Below are 19,985 nucleotides of genomic sequence, written 5' to 3' on the forward strand. Positions count from 1 at the left end.
CCAACCAATGAGAATCAACTTTTCTTTTGGAAAGTAAACAATACAAACGCAAAACATAATTAAAATTGATTATTTAAATCAAGTTTCTTGCTTAAATCAGTAATTTAAATCAAGTCATCCAGTTTATGTCCAATTTAAACTGCAAGCTCATTGGGAGAACAAATGTATCTGCCTTCATTGTAAGAAGGCCAAGCCTGCTGACAACCCTTAAATAAAAAATGGTTTACTGACTAATTTGAAGTTATGAAGAAATAAGTGACAGGAAGTAAGAGGGTTTTCCCACACCTAAAAGTGTAATCACTGACCTTTGCAATAGCAACAGCTTGTTGAGGATAATATAGCGAAGCACCAATCCCCATGAAGCCCACTGGATACACCAACCTCTTTATTTTTGAACCTGTTCCATGGAAGAAAATATTTTCTGTTAGAGTACACGTTCTCCAGAAACTTGGATAGTGTTACTGTACTTTTTATATATAATCATTCATTCGGTACATTAGAATTTACCACATCAGTAACTGTTTAGTTTAAACTACTTGCCTAAGATGTACTAGTACTGATATACTAATTTTTCACTCTTTTGAGAAGTAATTTTTAAACAGAATCTTTCAGTGAAAACTACCTCATAACTAAATCTGACGTGGGGATTCAAAAAAATCCAGTGGAATAAAAAATTTAAAGTGAAGGTTTTGGTTAAGAAATATTGCTATGAGAATTATATAAACTTCTGTTCATGAAATGAATGTAAATGCTTCTAATATGCTAAGATATCATATCAAGCAGGAGGCATGTTCCATAACAGAGATCAGCCTTTGCCAGCTACCATAAAATAGTTCTACCACATGTACATTTGTGATATAGGTTTTCTTCCTGTTGGACTCATTATTAAGGCTGCATGTCTGTCACGGAGGTCCCTGATTCCGTGACTTCTGCAGTGCCTGGTGCTGGCTCAGGGACTGCCTGAGCCGGGCAACCCCTGGGCCAGCAGCAGTTTGGGTGTGTGGGAGGGGCTGGGCAGGCGGTTGGGGTGGCGCTTACATGGGGGACTCCCCTGCTCACACCGGCATGTCCCTGCAACTCCTAGGCGGATGGGCCAGGGGGCTCCGTGCACTCCCCACACCATGTGGTTCCCGGCCAATAGGAGCTGCGTAGCTGGTGCCTGTGACAGGAGCAGCAATCAGAGCCCCCTAGCCCGCCCATCCCTTAGGAGCTGGAGGGACACGTCGGTTGGAGCCCAGTAGGGAGCCTGCCAGCCCCCCTCACACACACACCCCCCCACCAGCAGGGGTCTCGGCTGTGTGCCATTGCCTGCCCCCCACCCCCAGCAGGGGTCCCAGTCCCCCCGCCCACCCTCTCCAGCACCCCGGCCAAGTTTTAGTTAGGAGTATATAGTAAAAGTCATGGACAGGTCACGGGCCACGAATTTTTGTTTACTGCCAGTGACCTGTCCATGACTTTTACTAAAAATACCCGTGACTAAAACATAGCCTTACTCATTATATACTTCAGAGTTAAAACTCATTGTAAACTAGCTTTTTGACATTTCAAGCTCAGATGTGAAAATAAAGTGCTTTGATTTTTGTATTGTGAATAAGCGACTTGCATTTCAAATCAGGCCCACCCCGAAATCATAAGATGGGGTTAAAAAGATAAAATTGTGGGTTCTTTTTATTTATCTTCCAGTTCTTAAGCCTTTAGGGTACCCAAAGGCCATGCATTTCTTTTTTTTTTTTAAACGAAAATAGATTCTCAAGTAATCACGACTTCTGAAGTTGGAACTTTAAGAAAAACATCTACAGTCATGATTTGGCAATGTTCTCATTTAAATAACATCACGAGTGCTAAGCAATATGTTTGTTCACTGCCAGAGAATAATCAAAACAAATTTAATTGGATAAGTGTTAATACATTTGTCTGCTATAGTCACACATCACTTCCAGTTTCTAAATGGCCAGTTACTCACTTCCAGTTTGTTCAAAGAACATGTGAGTTTGTTCAAAATGACTGCTCGTCTCTGATTGTGTTAATAAAAAACACTATTTGGCTGTACAAACCATTATCAACAATATTTCCTATCAAGTTACAGCATTCATCCATATCAACATAACGATTCACCACAGAGACAGTTAAACAGTGTCACATATTAAGAACTTCTACAAAAATGAGCAAACATAGAACCTCAGAGTTCTGAACACCAGAGTTACAAACTGATTGGTCAACCACACCCCTAATTTGGACTGGAAGTACATAAGCAGGCTGCAGCAGAGACCAAAACAAAGAAGAAAAAAGAAGCAAATACAGTACAGTACTGTGTTAAATGTAAACTATGAAAAAAATTAAGTTTAAAAAAAAAGATTTGACAAGGCAAGGAAACTCTCTGTGCTTGTTTCATTTGTACTAAGATGGTTAAAAGCAGCATTCTTCTTCTGCACAGTAAAGTTTCAAAGCTATACTAAGTCAATGTTTAGTTGTAAACTTTTGAAAGAACCGTAACGTTTTGTTCTGAGCTATAAACATTTCAGAGTTATGAAAAACCTCCATTTTTGAGGTGTTCATGAGTCTGAGGTTCTACTGTATTTCAAATTCCCTTTCCTAACAAAGCACAAATATACTGTTTTTTTAAACAATGTAATTAAATGTTATATTTCTACACTATAAAATATGAATAAATATGTTACATTACACTGTAACTTACTTCTAGGTCAGCTCTGCGTAGAGATGCGACCACAATAAAATTCAAGAACCTTGCTTTGTCAGTTAACTTGCCAATTAAAGGGACACAGTCAACAAATTTCAAAACAAAAGGTTTGGGGTTTTTTTGCCTACTGTTGTTAAAATTAACTCCTTGTGTGTGATAAAGATGAAAGGAAAAAAACCTCTCTTTTTTTCAGTTGGCTTACTTTACAGACCGACAGTCAGCTTCATTGTTTGTTGATAGCTACAGGGTCTGGAGAAGGGTGTTCACTATGTGTAATAGCATTATCAGAGCTGAAACTGAAAGAACAAGCAGCAAGCCGAGGCAGGTGTGAGCCCAAACAGCAAAAGCAGGTGGGAGAGGGAGTGGGTGCATGAACATATTTGATTATGTAGCTTGCAGGTCCACCCAAAGGCCCTTTCAAAACAAAGAGAGGAGCACAAAAACTAATTAAAAATAATTTTGAAGAAAACTAGCAGAGGAATTGGCAGCATCCCTTTAATCCAATTAGTTCATAATTGGATAGTCTACTTAATTTCATTAAGTAAACTGTAAAGAAATAGCTGCTTATCGGTAACTGTCTTCGTAAACTGAATGATGCACACTTCAGAGAGCATTATCTGCTAAATTACTACAAAGCAGAATCTTCACAGTTATAATATTCAAATGTCATGTTTAAATTAACTGAATAGTTATGACAAAAAAAGTCTGCAAACAAGTTATTAAGAAATGCATCCGATTTCCCTTACATCATTAACTAAAAATTACTTTTTTTTTTTTCCCCCTTCAAACAACACGCCACCACACTGAGACTGGGACTGTCAGGGGTAGTGCAATTAAATCAAGAAAAAGATTATTTTTATAAACTGAATGCTTTAGCATTCAATTTGGTTGATAAATTGCAATTCCAGTGTTCCTATTAGATTTCATCATATTAATTACTATAAGCGCCATTCAGTATTGGTGTCTTTTATAGACCAAGTTTCTGTAACCAACAGAATCCATAAACACTGAAATTAAACAATATAAAAAAAAACTTTTGTAGCAGAAATAATGTGCAGCAAGATACATTTCTGAGTCCTGATTTAATTGCACATATTGTAGTTAAAGAGGTATTCATTTTTATTGGATGTTAAATGATTTACCCCAACATCATAAAATAAGCCATTTGAAAAGAGCACCTACCTCTAGAAAGAGAGAGTCCAACAATTCCAGCAAAACCAATCACACCAAGCCTTGGGTAAAATCCTGGCGGGGGATTTTTGAGAAATTCACAACTTTCTAAAATGAAATCAGACCACAATGCATCTATGTAATCGAAAGACCTTATGATGAAAATGAACCACTAACACATACCAGCAAGTGTTACAAAACACTATTTTAACTGTCATTTGGCTCTAGTGGCAAAAAAATTAAAACTTCTGCAATCTTCTCTATTGACACATATATGAACTACTTGTTGATTCACTGGCAGACTGTTGCTTCATTTATGTGGGGGACATTAATTGAAACATTATTGTTTCTTGAAAGTTCTAGGAGGCACATATTTTCATGCCGACTGTTACACGTTATCATTTGCCTTTGGAAAAGAGGATCTGTTCATCGCAGCATTTCGCTTTTTCAGACTGCTTTTGTAAGGGTGTTTTAGGTGACAGACTGACTGGCACAATTATGAGTTCTATATACCATCAAAGCTGTGGGCTTCCTGCAGTAGAAGCAGAGTCATTTTGCAGAATGTCACAATCTAATGGTTCTAGCTACCTCTTGATTCTGTTAAAGTCCTTATTTCCCAATACAATAGAAAGATAGGTGTGGAGAAGGGAAAAAAAAAAAAAATCTTTAGAGTCAATCCATTTCAGGAAAGCGCATGTAAAAATCTTGTATTTTTAGAGTTTGCTAGAGTAATACTTCTAAATAAATTTTCAAAATTTAATTTAAAGAATATATATTACATACATACACACTTTTTAACAAGGTGTGTGTGTGTGCACATGCATGTGTGAGAGAATGTGAGAGAAAACAGAATTTCACTATTTCCAGTCTGAACAGATATTTAAGTTTCAGAAAACAGAAAGCAGTTTTACTAAAATTTCCAAAGACTATCATTATTCAAGTGCTTCATACTAATAACTAACACTAGTAAGTATTGGAAGGCACTCATTTATTAAGCAAGAAGGGGCTCCCCGCCCCTTGACCTCCTGCCACACACTTAACAGAACATCAGCATTGTAGAACGATTTTTAAAATGAGTCTACTACACAAAAAATGTTTTCAGAAACTAGTGTAATTTGGAGGGAGGGAAATGAGTCCATAGCTCAACTTTAGTTTATTAGGCTCTCATCAGTTGCATCAATAGTGTTGGTATTTACAAAACAGTTACATTTATATCCTGTTGCCACCTGGTTATGCATGCAATTTCATTTCCCCATTAGCTGAGTTTCCTGCTGTTTGCTGTCTGATACAAAACCTCTTGTGGTTTTGTCATGTTATGCTTTGTTTTAGTCAGCTGACAAAACCAGGAAGACAACTGTGCATTTATTTTACTTCCTCATTCACACAGTTTCAGTTAAAAATGAAATCCAAACAATTATTTTAATTTGCCATTAAAAGTATACAACAACTGCTGGAAATGGCCCATCTTGATCATCACTACAAAAGATTTTCTCTCTCCCCTGCTGGTAATAGCTCACCTTAACTGATCACTCTCGTTATAGTGTGCATGGTAACACCCATTGTTTCATGGTCTCTGTGTATATAAAATCATCCTACAGTATTTTCCTTTTCATACAGCCGATGAAGTGGGCTGTAGCCCATGAAAGCTTATGCTCAAATAAATTTGTTAGTCTCTAAGGTGCCACAAGTACTCCTGTTCTTTTAACATAAAAAGATGTCCCATCCTCCCCTGCCCCCCGACTTATGCATGTATATAAACTTAGATAATCCCTTGCTGCACCAGGCCTCAGAATTAAGGTAATTTAAAAGGTGATTCTTTTTCTTGCATTGTAACATAGGAATTACCAAGACTAGAGCAACAGTCCAGCATCCTGTTTCTAACAGTGGCCAGTCCCAGATGCTTCAGGAGATGCAAGAAATTTATAATTATGGAATAAACTGCCTTTAGAGGAAGTTTCTATCTAGTATCACTAGTTAGTAATACATCTGTGCTCTGAAAACAGAAATGTTATATCTCTAACTTTATCAATTTACCTGATTCAAGGGTGGATGTAATCAATATCCATATAAATATGTTATCCTTTTATTAATTCTTGGCCTCAAAATAATCTTGATGCCATAAGCTCCCAAGGGTTATTTGGGACAGTGTGTAAAAGGTATTTCCTTTTATGTGTTTGTGGCTGTTCAAGAAGATGTTCAGTTAAATTGTGTTTGTAGTACAAGAACTGGTAAATAAGAAAGGCTAATTCAGGTGCAAAATAACGAATGATCTAAAAGCTATTACATCCTTTCTTGTGCCCCTACACTGCGCGAGCAGATCCCTATGCCCATGTGGTGCCTCACTGAGGTCCGTTTTGGTCACCCTATCTCAAAGATATAGCAGAAATAGAAAGTAATCTACAAAGAGGTGATGAGAAAGATCAGAAATATAAAAAGAATTCCCTATGTAGATGTTCATAAGATTGGGATAGTTTAGTTTAGAGAGAGATGAGAAATGTGCAGATTCAGTAATTGAATTTAAAACAGTCAGCTCAGATTAATTTGAGAACACTGCCAAAGTGTGAGTGGTTTCTGTCTTCTCCCATGTCCCACCAACCCAGGCAACCCCATAGTGAGATTGGAGAGGTCAGATTTTGGCCAGCTAATCTTGAATGACACAGGTAAGGCCAAATAAAGCTCTCTGTAGATTCTACTATTTTCACAGAGTGATTTGCATTGGCTGCCCATGAACAGATAGCATCTTGTTCCCTGCCTGGTCCAATTATCCTAGATGCTCCTTTAACTGATACCGTGGATGTTCTTTACGTGGTCCCATTACTTAGAGCCTGTCCACACGATGGATGCTGCAGGTCTGCCTGTATAGTGCCATAATGTAGTCACTTGCTACAGAGACAGAAGTGGTTTTTCCACTGCTGTAGTTAATCCACCCCCTAGAGAGAAAGGGGTAAGAATGACCTAGCTGTGTGTATACTGTGGCTTTGGTCAGTTTAACTACATCTCTCAGGGTTGTTAATTTTTTTTACACCCCTAGCTCAACCCAGCTATGTTGCTTAAGTTTTTGGTGTAGACCAGCCTTACTCTTGCACTGTTTACGACAGACACAGGACTATGCTTTTAATTATCAAAAGCATAATACCATGATGCTCAACAAAAGAAATCCAATAAATCCATAGCATAAATAGCAGAAAAATTTGAAGTTCCTTTACTCACACAATGTGCTGAACAATGCTTAAGGGAGCTTTGAGCTAAGAGAAGGCACATGTAACCATAGCCATGCATCATAATTTTTCTCCATCAAGCACCTCACCTATTAGTAAAGAAAAATGTAAGCTGATTTACCTTTACCACGTTCAACAGTTCTTTCTACTTTGGGCATAGCTTTAGTGTAAAGAGCCTTAAAAAAAAAAAAAAAGATGATTAAATATACAGTAGCAAAACAGAAGTAACTTGATTAATAACCTGATGAAGAGCAACAACATTAGTTTTATACATTCCATGTCAATTCAGGCACAACAGCCTTGTATGTTCGAGACTGTTAAATATGCTTGCAGGTCTTTTTATTCAGGATCAAATCAGCAAACAAAATTAAGCATTGTTTTCTGCCAAAACTGAACGATCTCACAGTCAGCATAGAGTATTTGGAAAACTAAAGGGACTTCTCTGGTACATTTGTGCAGTTCTGATTTTATCCATGCTACCAAGACCTCTTCCCTTCTGTCCTCTTCTCCCGTTCCCTTCTCCACTCCCAGTTCTGTTTGCCTAGTTTTACACTTGACATTAAACACAGCAAGGAATATTTTCAACTGTAAATTCTGAATGAAGATGGTGTCCACTGCCTCAAAAATTAAGAGACGACAAAAGTTAGCACTACACCAAACTCCTGATCATAGAGCAGAAATTAAGGAATTATGCAGCTGCTCTCCTACCACACCATGCTCAGGTATCTTGGCATATCCATGCATTACAAAATAAATGAGTTATCACAGAAGAAGGCGGCCATATAGCTATACAGTAACTCATTGCTAGTGATCCATGGAGACACATTACTGATTTTGTATGCAACTATTTTCCCTTTCGCCAGACTAGATTATGACAAATCGGTATACCAGTATTCTTGGAGGGTATGAGGGTTAAACACACACGCACACCAATTTAATTCATGAAAAAAATGAATTAGTCCAGAGGCTCAGTGCTGAAGCTACTGATAGTTGTCCCAACTGCAGGAATAACTTCAAGACTTCTCCTGTACTGGAAGCACTCAGCTCATGAAGCAAGAATTCACACTGCTCTTATTCTTCAGCTACTGAGAAACTTAATCTTACAAATACACTGAAGCCTGCCTTGACAGAAGTAGAACATCTTAATATTTACAGGGAGATACTGCACAAAACTACCACCAGAGAGGTAAACAAATCAATAAGTAATACACACATGCATAGAGTTAAGATGTAGGGAACAATCTTGCAATACCACTTAAATAATTTTACACCCTAAATTTCGGGTACAAGGAAATGAAAGCACTAAATTAGTATACTGGGGAAGGGAACAATATCTTTAGGACTCTTATTTCTTTATTTGCAGCAGTAACAACAAACAAAATCTACCACGGAGAAAGAGTTCACACGGGGTGGATTTAAGCATAAATAAATCAGAGTTGGTTATGCTATCAGCTGGTACAAAAGAGCAAGGTCTAAAGATTTTATAGCATGTTAATAAAAGCCTGAACTTCTGTCATGCAGAGTATGATGCTCTGTTTTACAGCTTTGAATAGTTAAAGTAGCCTTTTAAACAATTTTTCTAACAGTTAACAATTATCAAAGGCATAAAATGGTATATGAATCTACTCAAAAGTGGTTTTCATATTTTTCTGGGATTAAAACAATTTTTAAATATCATCTGAAAGAGCCCCCCCCCAAAATGCTACTTTCTGTAACACAATGGGAGAAAAACTCTCCTTGAGATCAAAGTCTAAATCAAGTCCATAAATCTTGCATAAATCTTCGTCGCCTACTGTGTCAACTATGTCTGTTAAAAACACCACAGTATGGTGATATTGCAGACAGGAAAGCTATCAGTCATGAAGAAGTGGGCAATACATACCGCACCATAGAATCATAGACTTTAAGGTCAGAAGGGACAATTATGATCATCTAGTCTGACCTCCTGCACAACGCAGGCCACGGAATCTCACCCACCAACTCCTGTAACAAACCCCTAACTTATGTCTGAGCTAGTGAAGTCCTCAAATCGCAGTTTAAAAGACTTCAAGGTGTGTCATACTATACAAATTATTACTATGTAAACAAAAATAAGGCAGGGTAGGAGATTAACAGACCACAGAGTTTTACAGTACAGAACAGTAAATACTCTCAGTCAGTCCAACTGAACTTCCAGACAGGTTCTGGAACCTCTCTGAAGTTCCACTCCCAGCATGATGTTTACACTGGTTGTTCCAGGCAACCAACAGAACACAGGAATTTAAAGAGGTCAGACCCTGCATCTAAACAGCCATAAGCAGAAAGCCTTTCAGATCCCAGTTAACATGGAAGCCCAAATACCACAGTAACGGGTATGACACATCAGGGATTATCTCAGTGTCAAATTGGAAAACCCATTTTATTTTGGAAAGGGTATGCATTTCAATCTCCATTTTGATTGCCACCTTTAGCGTGGCATTGTTGTGCATCCATTTTGTAACAGGGATTTGACAACTCAGTGGACAGGCTGTCTAGCAAGCTGTGACAGAGGAATCAAGGGACATTGACATTGAATGGCTGTACCCTAGTGAAACAAAGATTTGCTACCAGAAGACCAATGACTTTGAATGAGACTCTACCCAGAACCCATGAGGGGGACAGGCATAGCTTAGAGCAGAGACCGGCAACCTTCGGCATGTGGCCCAGCAGGGTAAGTCCCCTGGCGGGCCGGGCCAGTTTGTTTACCTGTCACATCCACATGTTCGGCTGATCGCAACTCCCACCGGCTGCGGTTTGCCACTCCAGGCCAATGGGGGCTGCGGGAAGTGGTGTGGGCTGAGGGGTGTGCTGGAACTTATATTAATGGGATCATTCTAACCAAGGGACTCAGGACATTCCAATCTTTTGGAAGCAACCAGAGACTTAAGACAGCAGTTTATTCCATCACTGCTACAAACCTGATCCAAGAACTTTGCAATTATTGTATGTATTTGATTCCTTTGACCATTTTAACTCTCACCTCTTTCTTTTCTCTTATAAATAAACCTTTAGACATTAGATACTAAAGGATTGGCAACAGCGTGATTATTGGGTAAGATCTGAGTTATATATTGACCTGGTCCTTTGGGATCAGAAGACCCCTTTGTTTGATTAAATTGGTTTTCAATAACCACTCATCATTAAGCCTGGTGTCTGGATAGCGATACAAGGACTGGGATACCTAAGGAGACTGCATTTCTGACTTCTTGTTAGCCAAAGTTTACTTTTGTTGCTGGCTAGGTATATCTTATGGAAGAATAACCACCAGTTTTGGGGTGCGTTTGCCCTATTTCTTCGCATTTTGTCCTGAATCTGGTATTTTCAGTTGTGACCCACTGAGGCACAGTGACAGCTGGTGAACATGTTAAAACAACAGGGAGCTCCAGAGGGCTGTGGCACTGGTTCTGCGGTCTACACAGCCAGATTGCAGGGTCCCATTGCCAAGAAGGGTGTCTGACACATGCTTGAGTGACATGGGCTAGGAAGAATGATCAGTCACTATCCAGACCAAAGAAGTTTAGAAGCACATGGGATTCAGCTTTTCAATACTATTGTAATGAACTGGTGCCTACTCAGAGAGGAGGACTGGGGCCATGTTCTGACAGAGAACACTCACTTTTATCTGTGTATTTCTAAATTGGGAAGTGGGGGTTGTTTGATATCTCTCTCTCAAACAGGTTTTTCCCCCGTCAAACCTGGGATCTCAAACAATTTTCTAAATTTGTTCTTGAAGGCATTTCAATTAATTTAATAAGCTTTTTGTATGAAATTTTTAAAAAAAATTAGATGCAATAAATTATAAAAACACTCATAACTGTACAATTCCACAAAGAACAAACATATGCAAGTTTGACACACAGGGTAATGCTCAACGAGTAAGACAGCAGTCTAACACTTTCTCCCATCCTCAGTATTCAAAGAAAGTCCTCAGTCTCTCAGATTATCTGGTGGGGGGGATGATTCTTTCCCAGACATTCCATCACGTTTTTAGGGGAGTATATTTCTTCTCTTTCTTGCAGAACTCTGACTTGATGGGTCAACTTTTCCAATACTAGTATTTCCCATACTTTTTGCAACCAGTTAATTGATTTCTCTTTTACCACCTTGCAACTGTGATACTTGCTGCAGTTAAGAGATGGGTCAAAGTTCTTTATGGCTTTCAGACAGTGCAGAATTTTCACAATTATGCCAGTTATCTGACAGCTGGCAACCAGCATTCCTTAGTAGAGTTCCCAATCTCTATCCAAAAATGTCCTAATTTTTTGACAGGACATCATCTGTGAAGACACCCGTTTCATTACATGCTCTCAAGCATTTGCCCATCCCTGTACCACAGACGCATTTGATTTTAAGACAGGTTAGGTACCATTGGTCCCTCAGGTTCCTGACACACTGATCCATGTATGTTCCCAATCTTTGCTCTTCATTTCCATACCCAAGTCCATGTTCCATGTTTTTATGAATGTGCGGTCTTCCTCTGATGATGTCACCCAGTTTGGAGTGGCTCATAACCGTCAGAGCCAACTTCAGGGCAGACCACCTCCACTCCCTTGAGCTGATGGGCAGGGAGGGGGGTGTACTCACTGACTGAGGATGCTCCTTGTGGTGCTCCAGTACTTTGAGCTGTAATACATAAGCTTCCATCTGTTTCTGGTGTGCCCTCTCCTCAGCTTCTAGTTAGCACACCAAAGATGTGGAACTTCTCGAACTGTTCATTAGCCATGCATCTTTGGTGGGCTCTCTCCTCAGCCTCTTCATTGGCTTTGACTGCTGCTTGGGTTGCCTCAGACTCCCTGATGCACAGCTCTGCCATCATTCTCTCGTGCTTATGTTCTGTGACTATTTGTTAACCTTTAAAAACTCTCAATATCAAGTTTACACTTTCAAAAGTGCTGGGTTATGATCTATAAGACAAACTGACTTGTGGCACATGAATCCTGCCAAGACTACTTAAATTATCATGTTGTCTGTAGTGGCTCATGACTCAGGGAAGACTGCCAAGAAGCAGGGCAGACAATCCAAACTGGTTGTATGTTCTATAATTAGATTTCACCAATCCAGTAACAAGTGTGAACTCCTAAAGCACTATAACAATATTACCATGGAGTCAAAAGATACTCCTCTCGGGCATTCCAGTCTATCTTGCCACCCAGACAAACTGGATTTAGTGACAGGCAATCACTTTTACATCAAAACAAACAATAATGTTCAGGATACTCCCTCTACCAAAGGACCAGTTACTAACTCCTGGTCAATTTGCACCTTAGATCTCACACCAAAGACAACACCTGTAGCTTCTATAGTAAGCTATCTAAGGATTTATTAACTAAGAAAAGAAATGAGAGAGTTATTATAACGTCAAAGCAGGCAAGCATATATACACAAATGAGTTACAGTCCATGGTTTTAAAAGGTGAGAGATGTAGCAATCTGTCAGCTCTGAATGTCTTTTAGGGCTAACCCAAGTTGACCCTGGGGATCTCTGCTTTGGTTTTGTAGCTCTAACTCAGTGAAGTTCAAACAGCAAAAGAGAGATGAAAAATTTCTTAGCAGGCAGCTATTTTTATTTCCTTCTTCCAGAATTCAAGCTGATGGGACAAGACCTTTTGCAAGCAGCCTCTTCATTGGAAGTAAAGGGCAATTAAAGTCTTCATATTGTCATGTCTCACAATGGCTCATTTAGTTTTGATAGGCCTTCTTGATGGTTAGGAGATGTCCCTCCTGACTGGGGGGGGGGGGGGGGGGGAACAGTTTTAGAGCAAACAGTTTTTAGTTACAAACCAAAAACTTAAATATTATCTTATGTGATAAAGAAATTATAAGTGAGATTATGAAATGCTTGTAAATTGTTGCATGTGTTAATGTCTAAACACGTTGTTATAAATCCAATACCCATCTTAACCATACTAAACACAGGTGAAACAGACTGGCTTCCAGCAATGAACTGGTCAGTGCTTGGCTGAGGTCTAAAACCTTGGCAAGAGCCAGCACCCAGTCTGCCAGTATCACAGTGACAACTTAAAATAACTTCATCTAAAGATGGAAAGTAGACGCTTGTGTTTCATAGGTTCGATGAGTAATTTTTCAAAATCTGTCAATTTTTTTTGCTTATGATTGTTTTTGGAAGATTATGGATTGAAAACTCTCTCAGTTGCAAATATTCATACCGCAGAACTTCTTCTGCAAGCTGTTGAAGCTCTTCAAACCATCTGAATGTAGCTTCTCTGAATACCTGACCAAATCTCATATTATCAATAAGCTCCCAGGACATGTAGCTTCCCAGAATTTTATTAGAGTTGAATTCATTGTTTTCAGCTATGGATAAGGGCTTAGTTTTTTTTTGTTATCCCGTAGTCTATTGCTGCTCTCAAAAAAGGGTGGATGTTGGTTTTAGCCTAGAGATTTCCTTTATCCCAAGGATCATAAGAGTCAGAATGTAGAACAATATACCTGCTCTCTCACATATTTATTATGGTTGAAAGTGATCCAAATTTCTTGCACAAAAATACAGTTTAATGTTTGAAAGCACCACTCCCCGCTTTTGCCAAGATCTTGGTAGCCTATTTGACTTATCTTCTTGTATCCCCAAATACACTTGTTTTACATGGATTGCTAATCTTGAAGAGGTTTCCCCGGAATGATTATTGGCAACATTTGTAAGAAAAAAAATTGATTTGAGGAAAGATATTCATTATGATTAACATAATTTTACCTAGCTATGAGATTCCAGAGTTTGACCAAATTTCTAAATCTGTTTGAATTTCTTAATCAGAGGGTTGAAATTGTTATAAAGATCCTGCCTTTTTTTTTTAAATACATGTACTCCTGTGTATTTTAATGACGTGGTCATCCATTCATATATGTGCGTCCCCCTTTTTTCCCCCATCCCCGCCTTCAGGTCAGGGTGCATGTCAACATCCAGAAGTTCAGAGTTATCGTAGTTTACCTTAAAACCTGAAACTTTACCCAATTTCAGTATCTCCTCTCGCACATCAGGTAATGTCTCAGAAGAGTTTGTCACAAATGCCAATGTATCATCTACATCTGTGGTTCTCAAAGCTGGCCCGCTGCTTGTTCAGGGAAAGCCCCAGGCAGGCCGGGTCGGTTTGTTTACCTGCCACGTCCGCAGGTTCAGCCGATTGCGGCTCCCACTGGCCGCAGTTCGCCGCTCCATGCCAATGGGGGCTGCAGGAAGGGCAGCCAGCACATCCCTTGGCCCGCGCCACTTCCCACAGCCCCCATTGGCCTGATCTACATAGAAGGTTAGATTATGCTCCCTGGGTTCTCTATATATTCCATCCATTTGGATTATTTCTACCTGTGCAAACAGCTTCAAAACCATAGCGAAGAGAAGAGCCAGGAAGGTACATCTCTGGCATACACACCTAAAAAGGGGAAATCTTTCCAATACGTGTACATTAACTCCTGTTGCGGCATTGGGATGAGTACAGAACAAATATCATCCAAAATCTGGGGCCTAAGCCAAATGCCTCCAGGGTTAAGGTGCCCTTCAGAAACTGCCAATTCACTATCAAAAGCTTTTTCAGCATCTAATGATAAAAAGTGGAGTTCTTTGGTTGATTCAGATAAAAAAAATGCCAAGAACTCTGAATGTTGTCTGTCAACTGCCTATTTAACACAAAACTGGTCTGGACTGCCTATATAGAGGAATGGAGATTCCCCCCCGCCCCAAGTTTATTTGCTTCAAATAGATCTCAGTGTCTTGATTTATCAAAGAGATGGGTCTTGATAACATGCAACAGAATAGGTCTTTACCAGAATTTGGTATTACTACAATTTGTGCATCTCACCCGGCATTGGCGGTCTTAAATAAAATACTGAAAGAGGAAAAAGACCCTTATAATGGTTGTGCCAGCTGTGCTCTAAAAAATATGCAGAAATCTAGGGGGAAAACCATTCAGGGCCTTGAGAGTTCTCCCTTTCAAGTAACTTCAATAATTTATATAATTTCATCAGGTTTAATCTCCTCGTCCGATCTGTTTCAGGTAGCTTTGCATTAAGCTTCATGAGACGCGTTTGTTTGTTTAGGAACAGATGGCCCCCATGCAGAGTCTCCTATATAAATCTGCAAGTGTCTTTATGTCCTTGAAACCTGTTTCTAGTTCATTTGGATTCTTCCAGATTGGAGGCATGCATTTATTATCTTATGTATTTTTTAAACCTCTTAGCAAGTAGCCAATTGCTTTTGTTGCTTTTTTGTGATAGAGTTGTATTGTAAATCTGGCTGCCTTTTCAGCCTGTAATAGGCCTCGTTTACCTCTGGCTTCAATTGATTACTTGTTTACTTTCTGGGATTGGTCTGATGTAGATGTCTGAGTCTTTCTACTTATGTTGTCATCCGTCTCTTCCTTTCTAACATAGGATTCTTTGTTTGTCAAGGTACGTCTGGGTACTGCTTTAAGAGAGTCTGAATGAGTGGTCTTTATGTATTTGTCTCCTAAATGGAATGGTATATGCTTAGCAATAATGACTGCTGCTCCTCTTTTGTTTGAAGTAGCAGGGGAGACATGTGGGGTGGGGAACCGGTTACACTTAATATATTTCCTTTGTCCTTCCTTGAGCTGTGTTTTTGGTAGGAAAACACAACCGGTGCCACAGCTTTAAAAGCCTGAAGGGCCTCCTTTTTTAATATTGTTGTTCAGTCCTTTAACTTTTATTGTATATAACTTCATTGTACTTGAGAGAACAACAGAAAATCTAGGTGAAAATGATCCGTACAGAGAACAACAATGCTTTGCATGTTATACAATTTCTATATTATACGATTTATTATGTACATTGCAGTAATCTAATTTCCTCCCTCCCTTTTCCTGCTAACTGCCACAAAAGGCAACAACCTACACAAAGAAAGGGGAATTGGGGGTTGATAGTAACTCTGCTATTTTTCAGGTAAGGAGAAATTGTTTAATAAAAAAAAAAAACCCTTAAGATTTGGGGTGGGAGGGGGGAGGTTTTTGCAGCTCAGACAAGGAAGATCAAGGTTGAGTTTAGAAGTTTGGGGGAAAGGATTCTAAAGTTTTTTTTGTGTGGTTTTTTTCCCCAAAAAAGGGGTACAAGATTTGGTGAAATATACCATGCACAATGGCAGAAAAAAAGAACCATTTCTTTTTCCAGAAACATTTCCTAATGACTAAAATATTCTTAAATATTCAGACCCCTCAGAGATGTCCTTCTACTTTTTTTAAAAAAGCAATTCACAAATTCAGATCAAGACAGGTTTTAATGTCCTGTCACAAGCAAAATCCTCAATCATCCTTAACTACGGAAACATATCAGTACTTCCGTAAGATAAAACGGCTATACCTGACACCAGGCTGTATATGGCTCCACAGAATGCCGCAGATATGAGATCCCCTCTTCCAATTGTGTTTGTGGTTCCTCCACATATTTAGACTCATGAGTTGGACAAGAGTAGAGTGAAAGCTGTGAATATTTGCAAACAAGAGGTTAAAAAGGTAGACTTGTACAAGAAGGTCATCAGAGCAGGAGCTGTATAATTCAACAGTGGCTAGCACAAGACAAGACATAATAAAAAATACAGTCAAGCTGTGAGAACTCTATGTGAATTAATGAATAATTACACATCATGAGGAGAGCATTATTAATTGCTCCTTTGTTCAGCCAAACAAGTTGATGGCTAATCCAATACAGGTCTAAAAACAGAACAGACTCATTTGGTCCCAAAAAACACATACATAATTGTGAGACGTGTTTCCTACACTTAACCAGCAATATTGGTTCTCAGCATTTGTATTAAGCGTACTAGATCTTAGAGCAGTCATTTTCTATATTTATCCAAGCCATTATTAAAGACTTAAAGTAGTTTTTAAACTAAGTTTGGTGGACTTTTTACTTAGCAAAGAATTTGAGATTTACAGAAAATTGTACTATGGTCTTGGATGTTGCAATTGTCACCTACAGTAGTAATGGACAGCATTAGCAACACTGTTGTGAATGACATAGGTGGGACATCTAAAGAAGTAGTATTTACATAATGAAGACACATCTAATGTCATTAATAAGGCTACGATTTAGTCATGGGTATTTTTAGTAAAAGTCACGGACAGGTCATGGCAATAACCAAAAAGTCACAGCCACTGATCTGTTCTTGACTTTTACTAAAAATACCCATGACTAAATCTTAGGTGCTGGGGAGGAAGGGATGCTCCAGTGGATGTTGCTCCTCCTCTGGGCGGGGGGGCAGCCCGGTGTGCCGCTGCTCCCAGACCATTGCTCCGGGGCAGCACCTGGGACCAATTGCTTGGGACTAGTTGCTTGGGACCCCAACTGCTTGGAAGGCCATGGGATCAGCCACACCAGCCACTGTGGAAGTCACAGAATTCCTGACCTCCGTGAAAGACCCACAGCCTGAGCCATTAGATAGTAGCCTTTTTAAAAAAATGTTAACTTGTCACACTACCTGAAGACTGATATCTTAATATCATTCTATTTTACATGCTATTGTCGTGTCTTGTTTATTTTCTTAAATATGAGCTACAGCAGTTTTGGCAGAGATTTACAACCAGTTTATTGGACTGCAGGGGAGAAAATACATGTAGCTGTTTTAAATATACCGTATATATTCCATCATAAGCCGGTTCGTTTATAAGACGACTCCCCCAAGATGGATAAGTAAAAATGGAAATTTTTTATGACCCATTCGTAAGCCGACCCTATAATTCAGGGGTCGGCAAACTTTGGCTCCCAAGCCATCAGGATAAGCCACTGGTGGGCAGAGACGGTTTGTTTACCTCAAGAGTCCACACGCACGGCGGTAAACCTAAGTAAACAAACTGTCCCGGAGTGCCAGCTGCTTACCCTGACATGCCAGGACAGCAACTGGTGGGGAAATCTGGGGGGAGGGGAAGAAGCTGGGGGTCAGGGGAGTAATCTCTGTGACCACCCTCCATGTGACCCTACCCCTCGCCCGGGACCCCCACCCTCTCCCCATCCCATCCCTTCCCACCTTAGCTGGGGCAGACCAGGGGAGGATGTCTCTGGCAGGCCAGACCAGGCGGCGAGTCCGCACCATGGTCCGGTGGGCTATGGCGGGTGGCACGGCTGCAGCATGCTCCGGTGGGCCAGGAGGCGCGGCCACAGCCTGCTCTGGTGGGTTGGGCTGCATGGTGTGGCTGCAGCATGCTCCGGCAGGCAGGCCGGGCGGCAAGGCCACAACGTGCTCTGGCGGGTAGGGCCAGGAGGCATGGCCGCAGCCTGCCAGCTCCAGAGCTGCAGCTACTTTGGAGGCTGGGGGGAGAGCAGCGTGGCCAGAAGCGGAGAGACTCTGGCCCTGCCTCTTCCCTTCTGGCTGTGCTGCCTCTCCTTGCCCCGAATGTTGGGGGGGGGAGCTGTGTCCCACCTCTCCCGCTCTATACCCGTTCATAAGCCGACCCCCTTCTCTGATGCTTCCATTTTTTACTAAAAAAATTCGGCTTATGAACGAGTATATATGGTAATTAGTAGTCTTTTTAAACAACGTATGAAAACACTTATTTTCCTAAAGTAATAAGAAACATGAATTGCAGATTTGCTGACATAATACATGAGCAGCTTGACAGTCATTTCATTCTAAATCTTAAATTCAGTTCCTCATAATACTTTCCAGTAAGCTCCCTTTTAGGTTGATATTTCTCATACCTAGTCTTACCCCAAAACTACTTTTATTTAAGCCCTTTTAATTTCAACAATTCAAAAGCCATTTTTAGTTGTAGGAAAGACAAATACTTTTGACATTAAAAAAATTAGGAACATTTTGCAATCTAATAATTCTTTTTAAGTAAATGCAACATGCGGCAGTAGCCAAATCTTTACTTGAAAGATCCGCACTCCAGGCTGGAGCAGAACAGCCTGTGCAACTATAACTAATTTTAAAATAAACACTGTCCAGTATGTCTTTTGGTTACATCTGAAAGTATTAGAGCTACTGATGGTTTCTCAGGAACACTGAGGTTTGCTGTATAGTGTTATGAGCTGGGTTAAACCTTGTTGAAACTGATGTGTGAATGCACCCTTCAGTTAGGACAAATGTTAGAGACAAGGGGTCACTTCGAAATAAGGCATAATGAAGTCTGCCCAGAAACTAGCACCAGGTGCACAGAGGGTTCCACGGGGTATTGTTCTGACCAGTTACATGTGTCCGTGGAAAACAGTGCAAGCTGGATGACTGAGAGAGAGAAGGGGAGACAAGAAACAAAAAAAGACTCTGAAGAGGGCAAGAAAGCCAAGCACCAGTTTAAGCACAGAGTGACTCTTGGAGAAGCCTAAAGAGATCTTTTGGGTCTGGTGCTGGCTAAACAGACTTGGGGCTGTAAGCAAAGAAGCTATCCCCTGGTTTGTTTTGTTCCCCCTGCATTTGGAGAAGCAGCACTTTTGTACATTCCTTGTGAATAAACAAGATGGCATCAAAGAATATATCAGATTCCATGATCAGTTTCTATTTCCAACTGGAACAACTTACCGGGCCTCAAATTTTGACTAGCCATTCAGATCAAAAAAGAGGTAATGGCCAATCAATACACAGCTTTAGTGTATAAACAAATATGTTTTTAATAACAGCTATCCAGATGAATGCATAACTAAAGTGCCCATAGGCTGTTATTAATGTAACCCTGCTTTTCACCCTGATTTTTTTTTCCATTGTTGTTCATTGTATTTTGTCCATATTTAAGCCCTGATCCTTCAGTGCAAAGTCTGGGGATCCCTGTACACATGTAGAATTGCAAGCTGGTAGGTTGCATTGCAGAATTGTAAACCAGAGAGGGCAGGGACCATGTTTCATCTCTACAGTGAATTTTAAATACAGTTGTATTTTAAGCTAGACAGGCTTTTGTCTTTGATGCTTTACATAAGCCTGCAAATGAA

General features: G+C 39.9%; 2 protein-coding genes across 4 annotated transcripts in view; one reads left to right on the plus strand and one right to left on the minus strand.

Annotated features, from left to right (window-relative positions):
* APOO (apolipoprotein O) overlaps positions 1-19,985 on the minus strand; it is a 71,831-nt gene that overhangs the window by 35,950 nt on the left and 15,896 nt on the right. For all 3 annotated transcript variants that reach the window (XM_073357623.1, XM_073357604.1, XM_073357613.1), the window contains 4 exons: positions 16,428-16,547; positions 7,208-7,262; positions 3,881-3,976; positions 306-397 (listed from right to left, as the gene is read on the minus strand). In XM_073357623.1, coding sequence (XP_073213724.1) covers positions 306-397; positions 3,881-3,976; positions 7,208-7,262; positions 16,428-16,547 — 363 coding nt within the window. The remainder of the gene's footprint in view (positions 1-305; positions 398-3,880; positions 3,977-7,207; positions 7,263-16,427; positions 16,548-19,985) is intronic.
* Positions 1-19,985, plus strand: part of ZFX (zinc finger protein X-linked) — a 221,199-nt gene that overhangs the window by 6,801 nt on the left and 194,413 nt on the right. The gene's annotated exons all lie outside the window — the stretch shown is intronic.

Source organism: Lepidochelys kempii, chromosome 1 (assembly GCF_965140265.1).
Source record: "Lepidochelys kempii isolate rLepKem1 chromosome 1, rLepKem1.hap2, whole genome shotgun sequence".
Taxonomy (NCBI): domain Eukaryota; kingdom Metazoa; phylum Chordata; order Testudines; family Cheloniidae; genus Lepidochelys; species Lepidochelys kempii.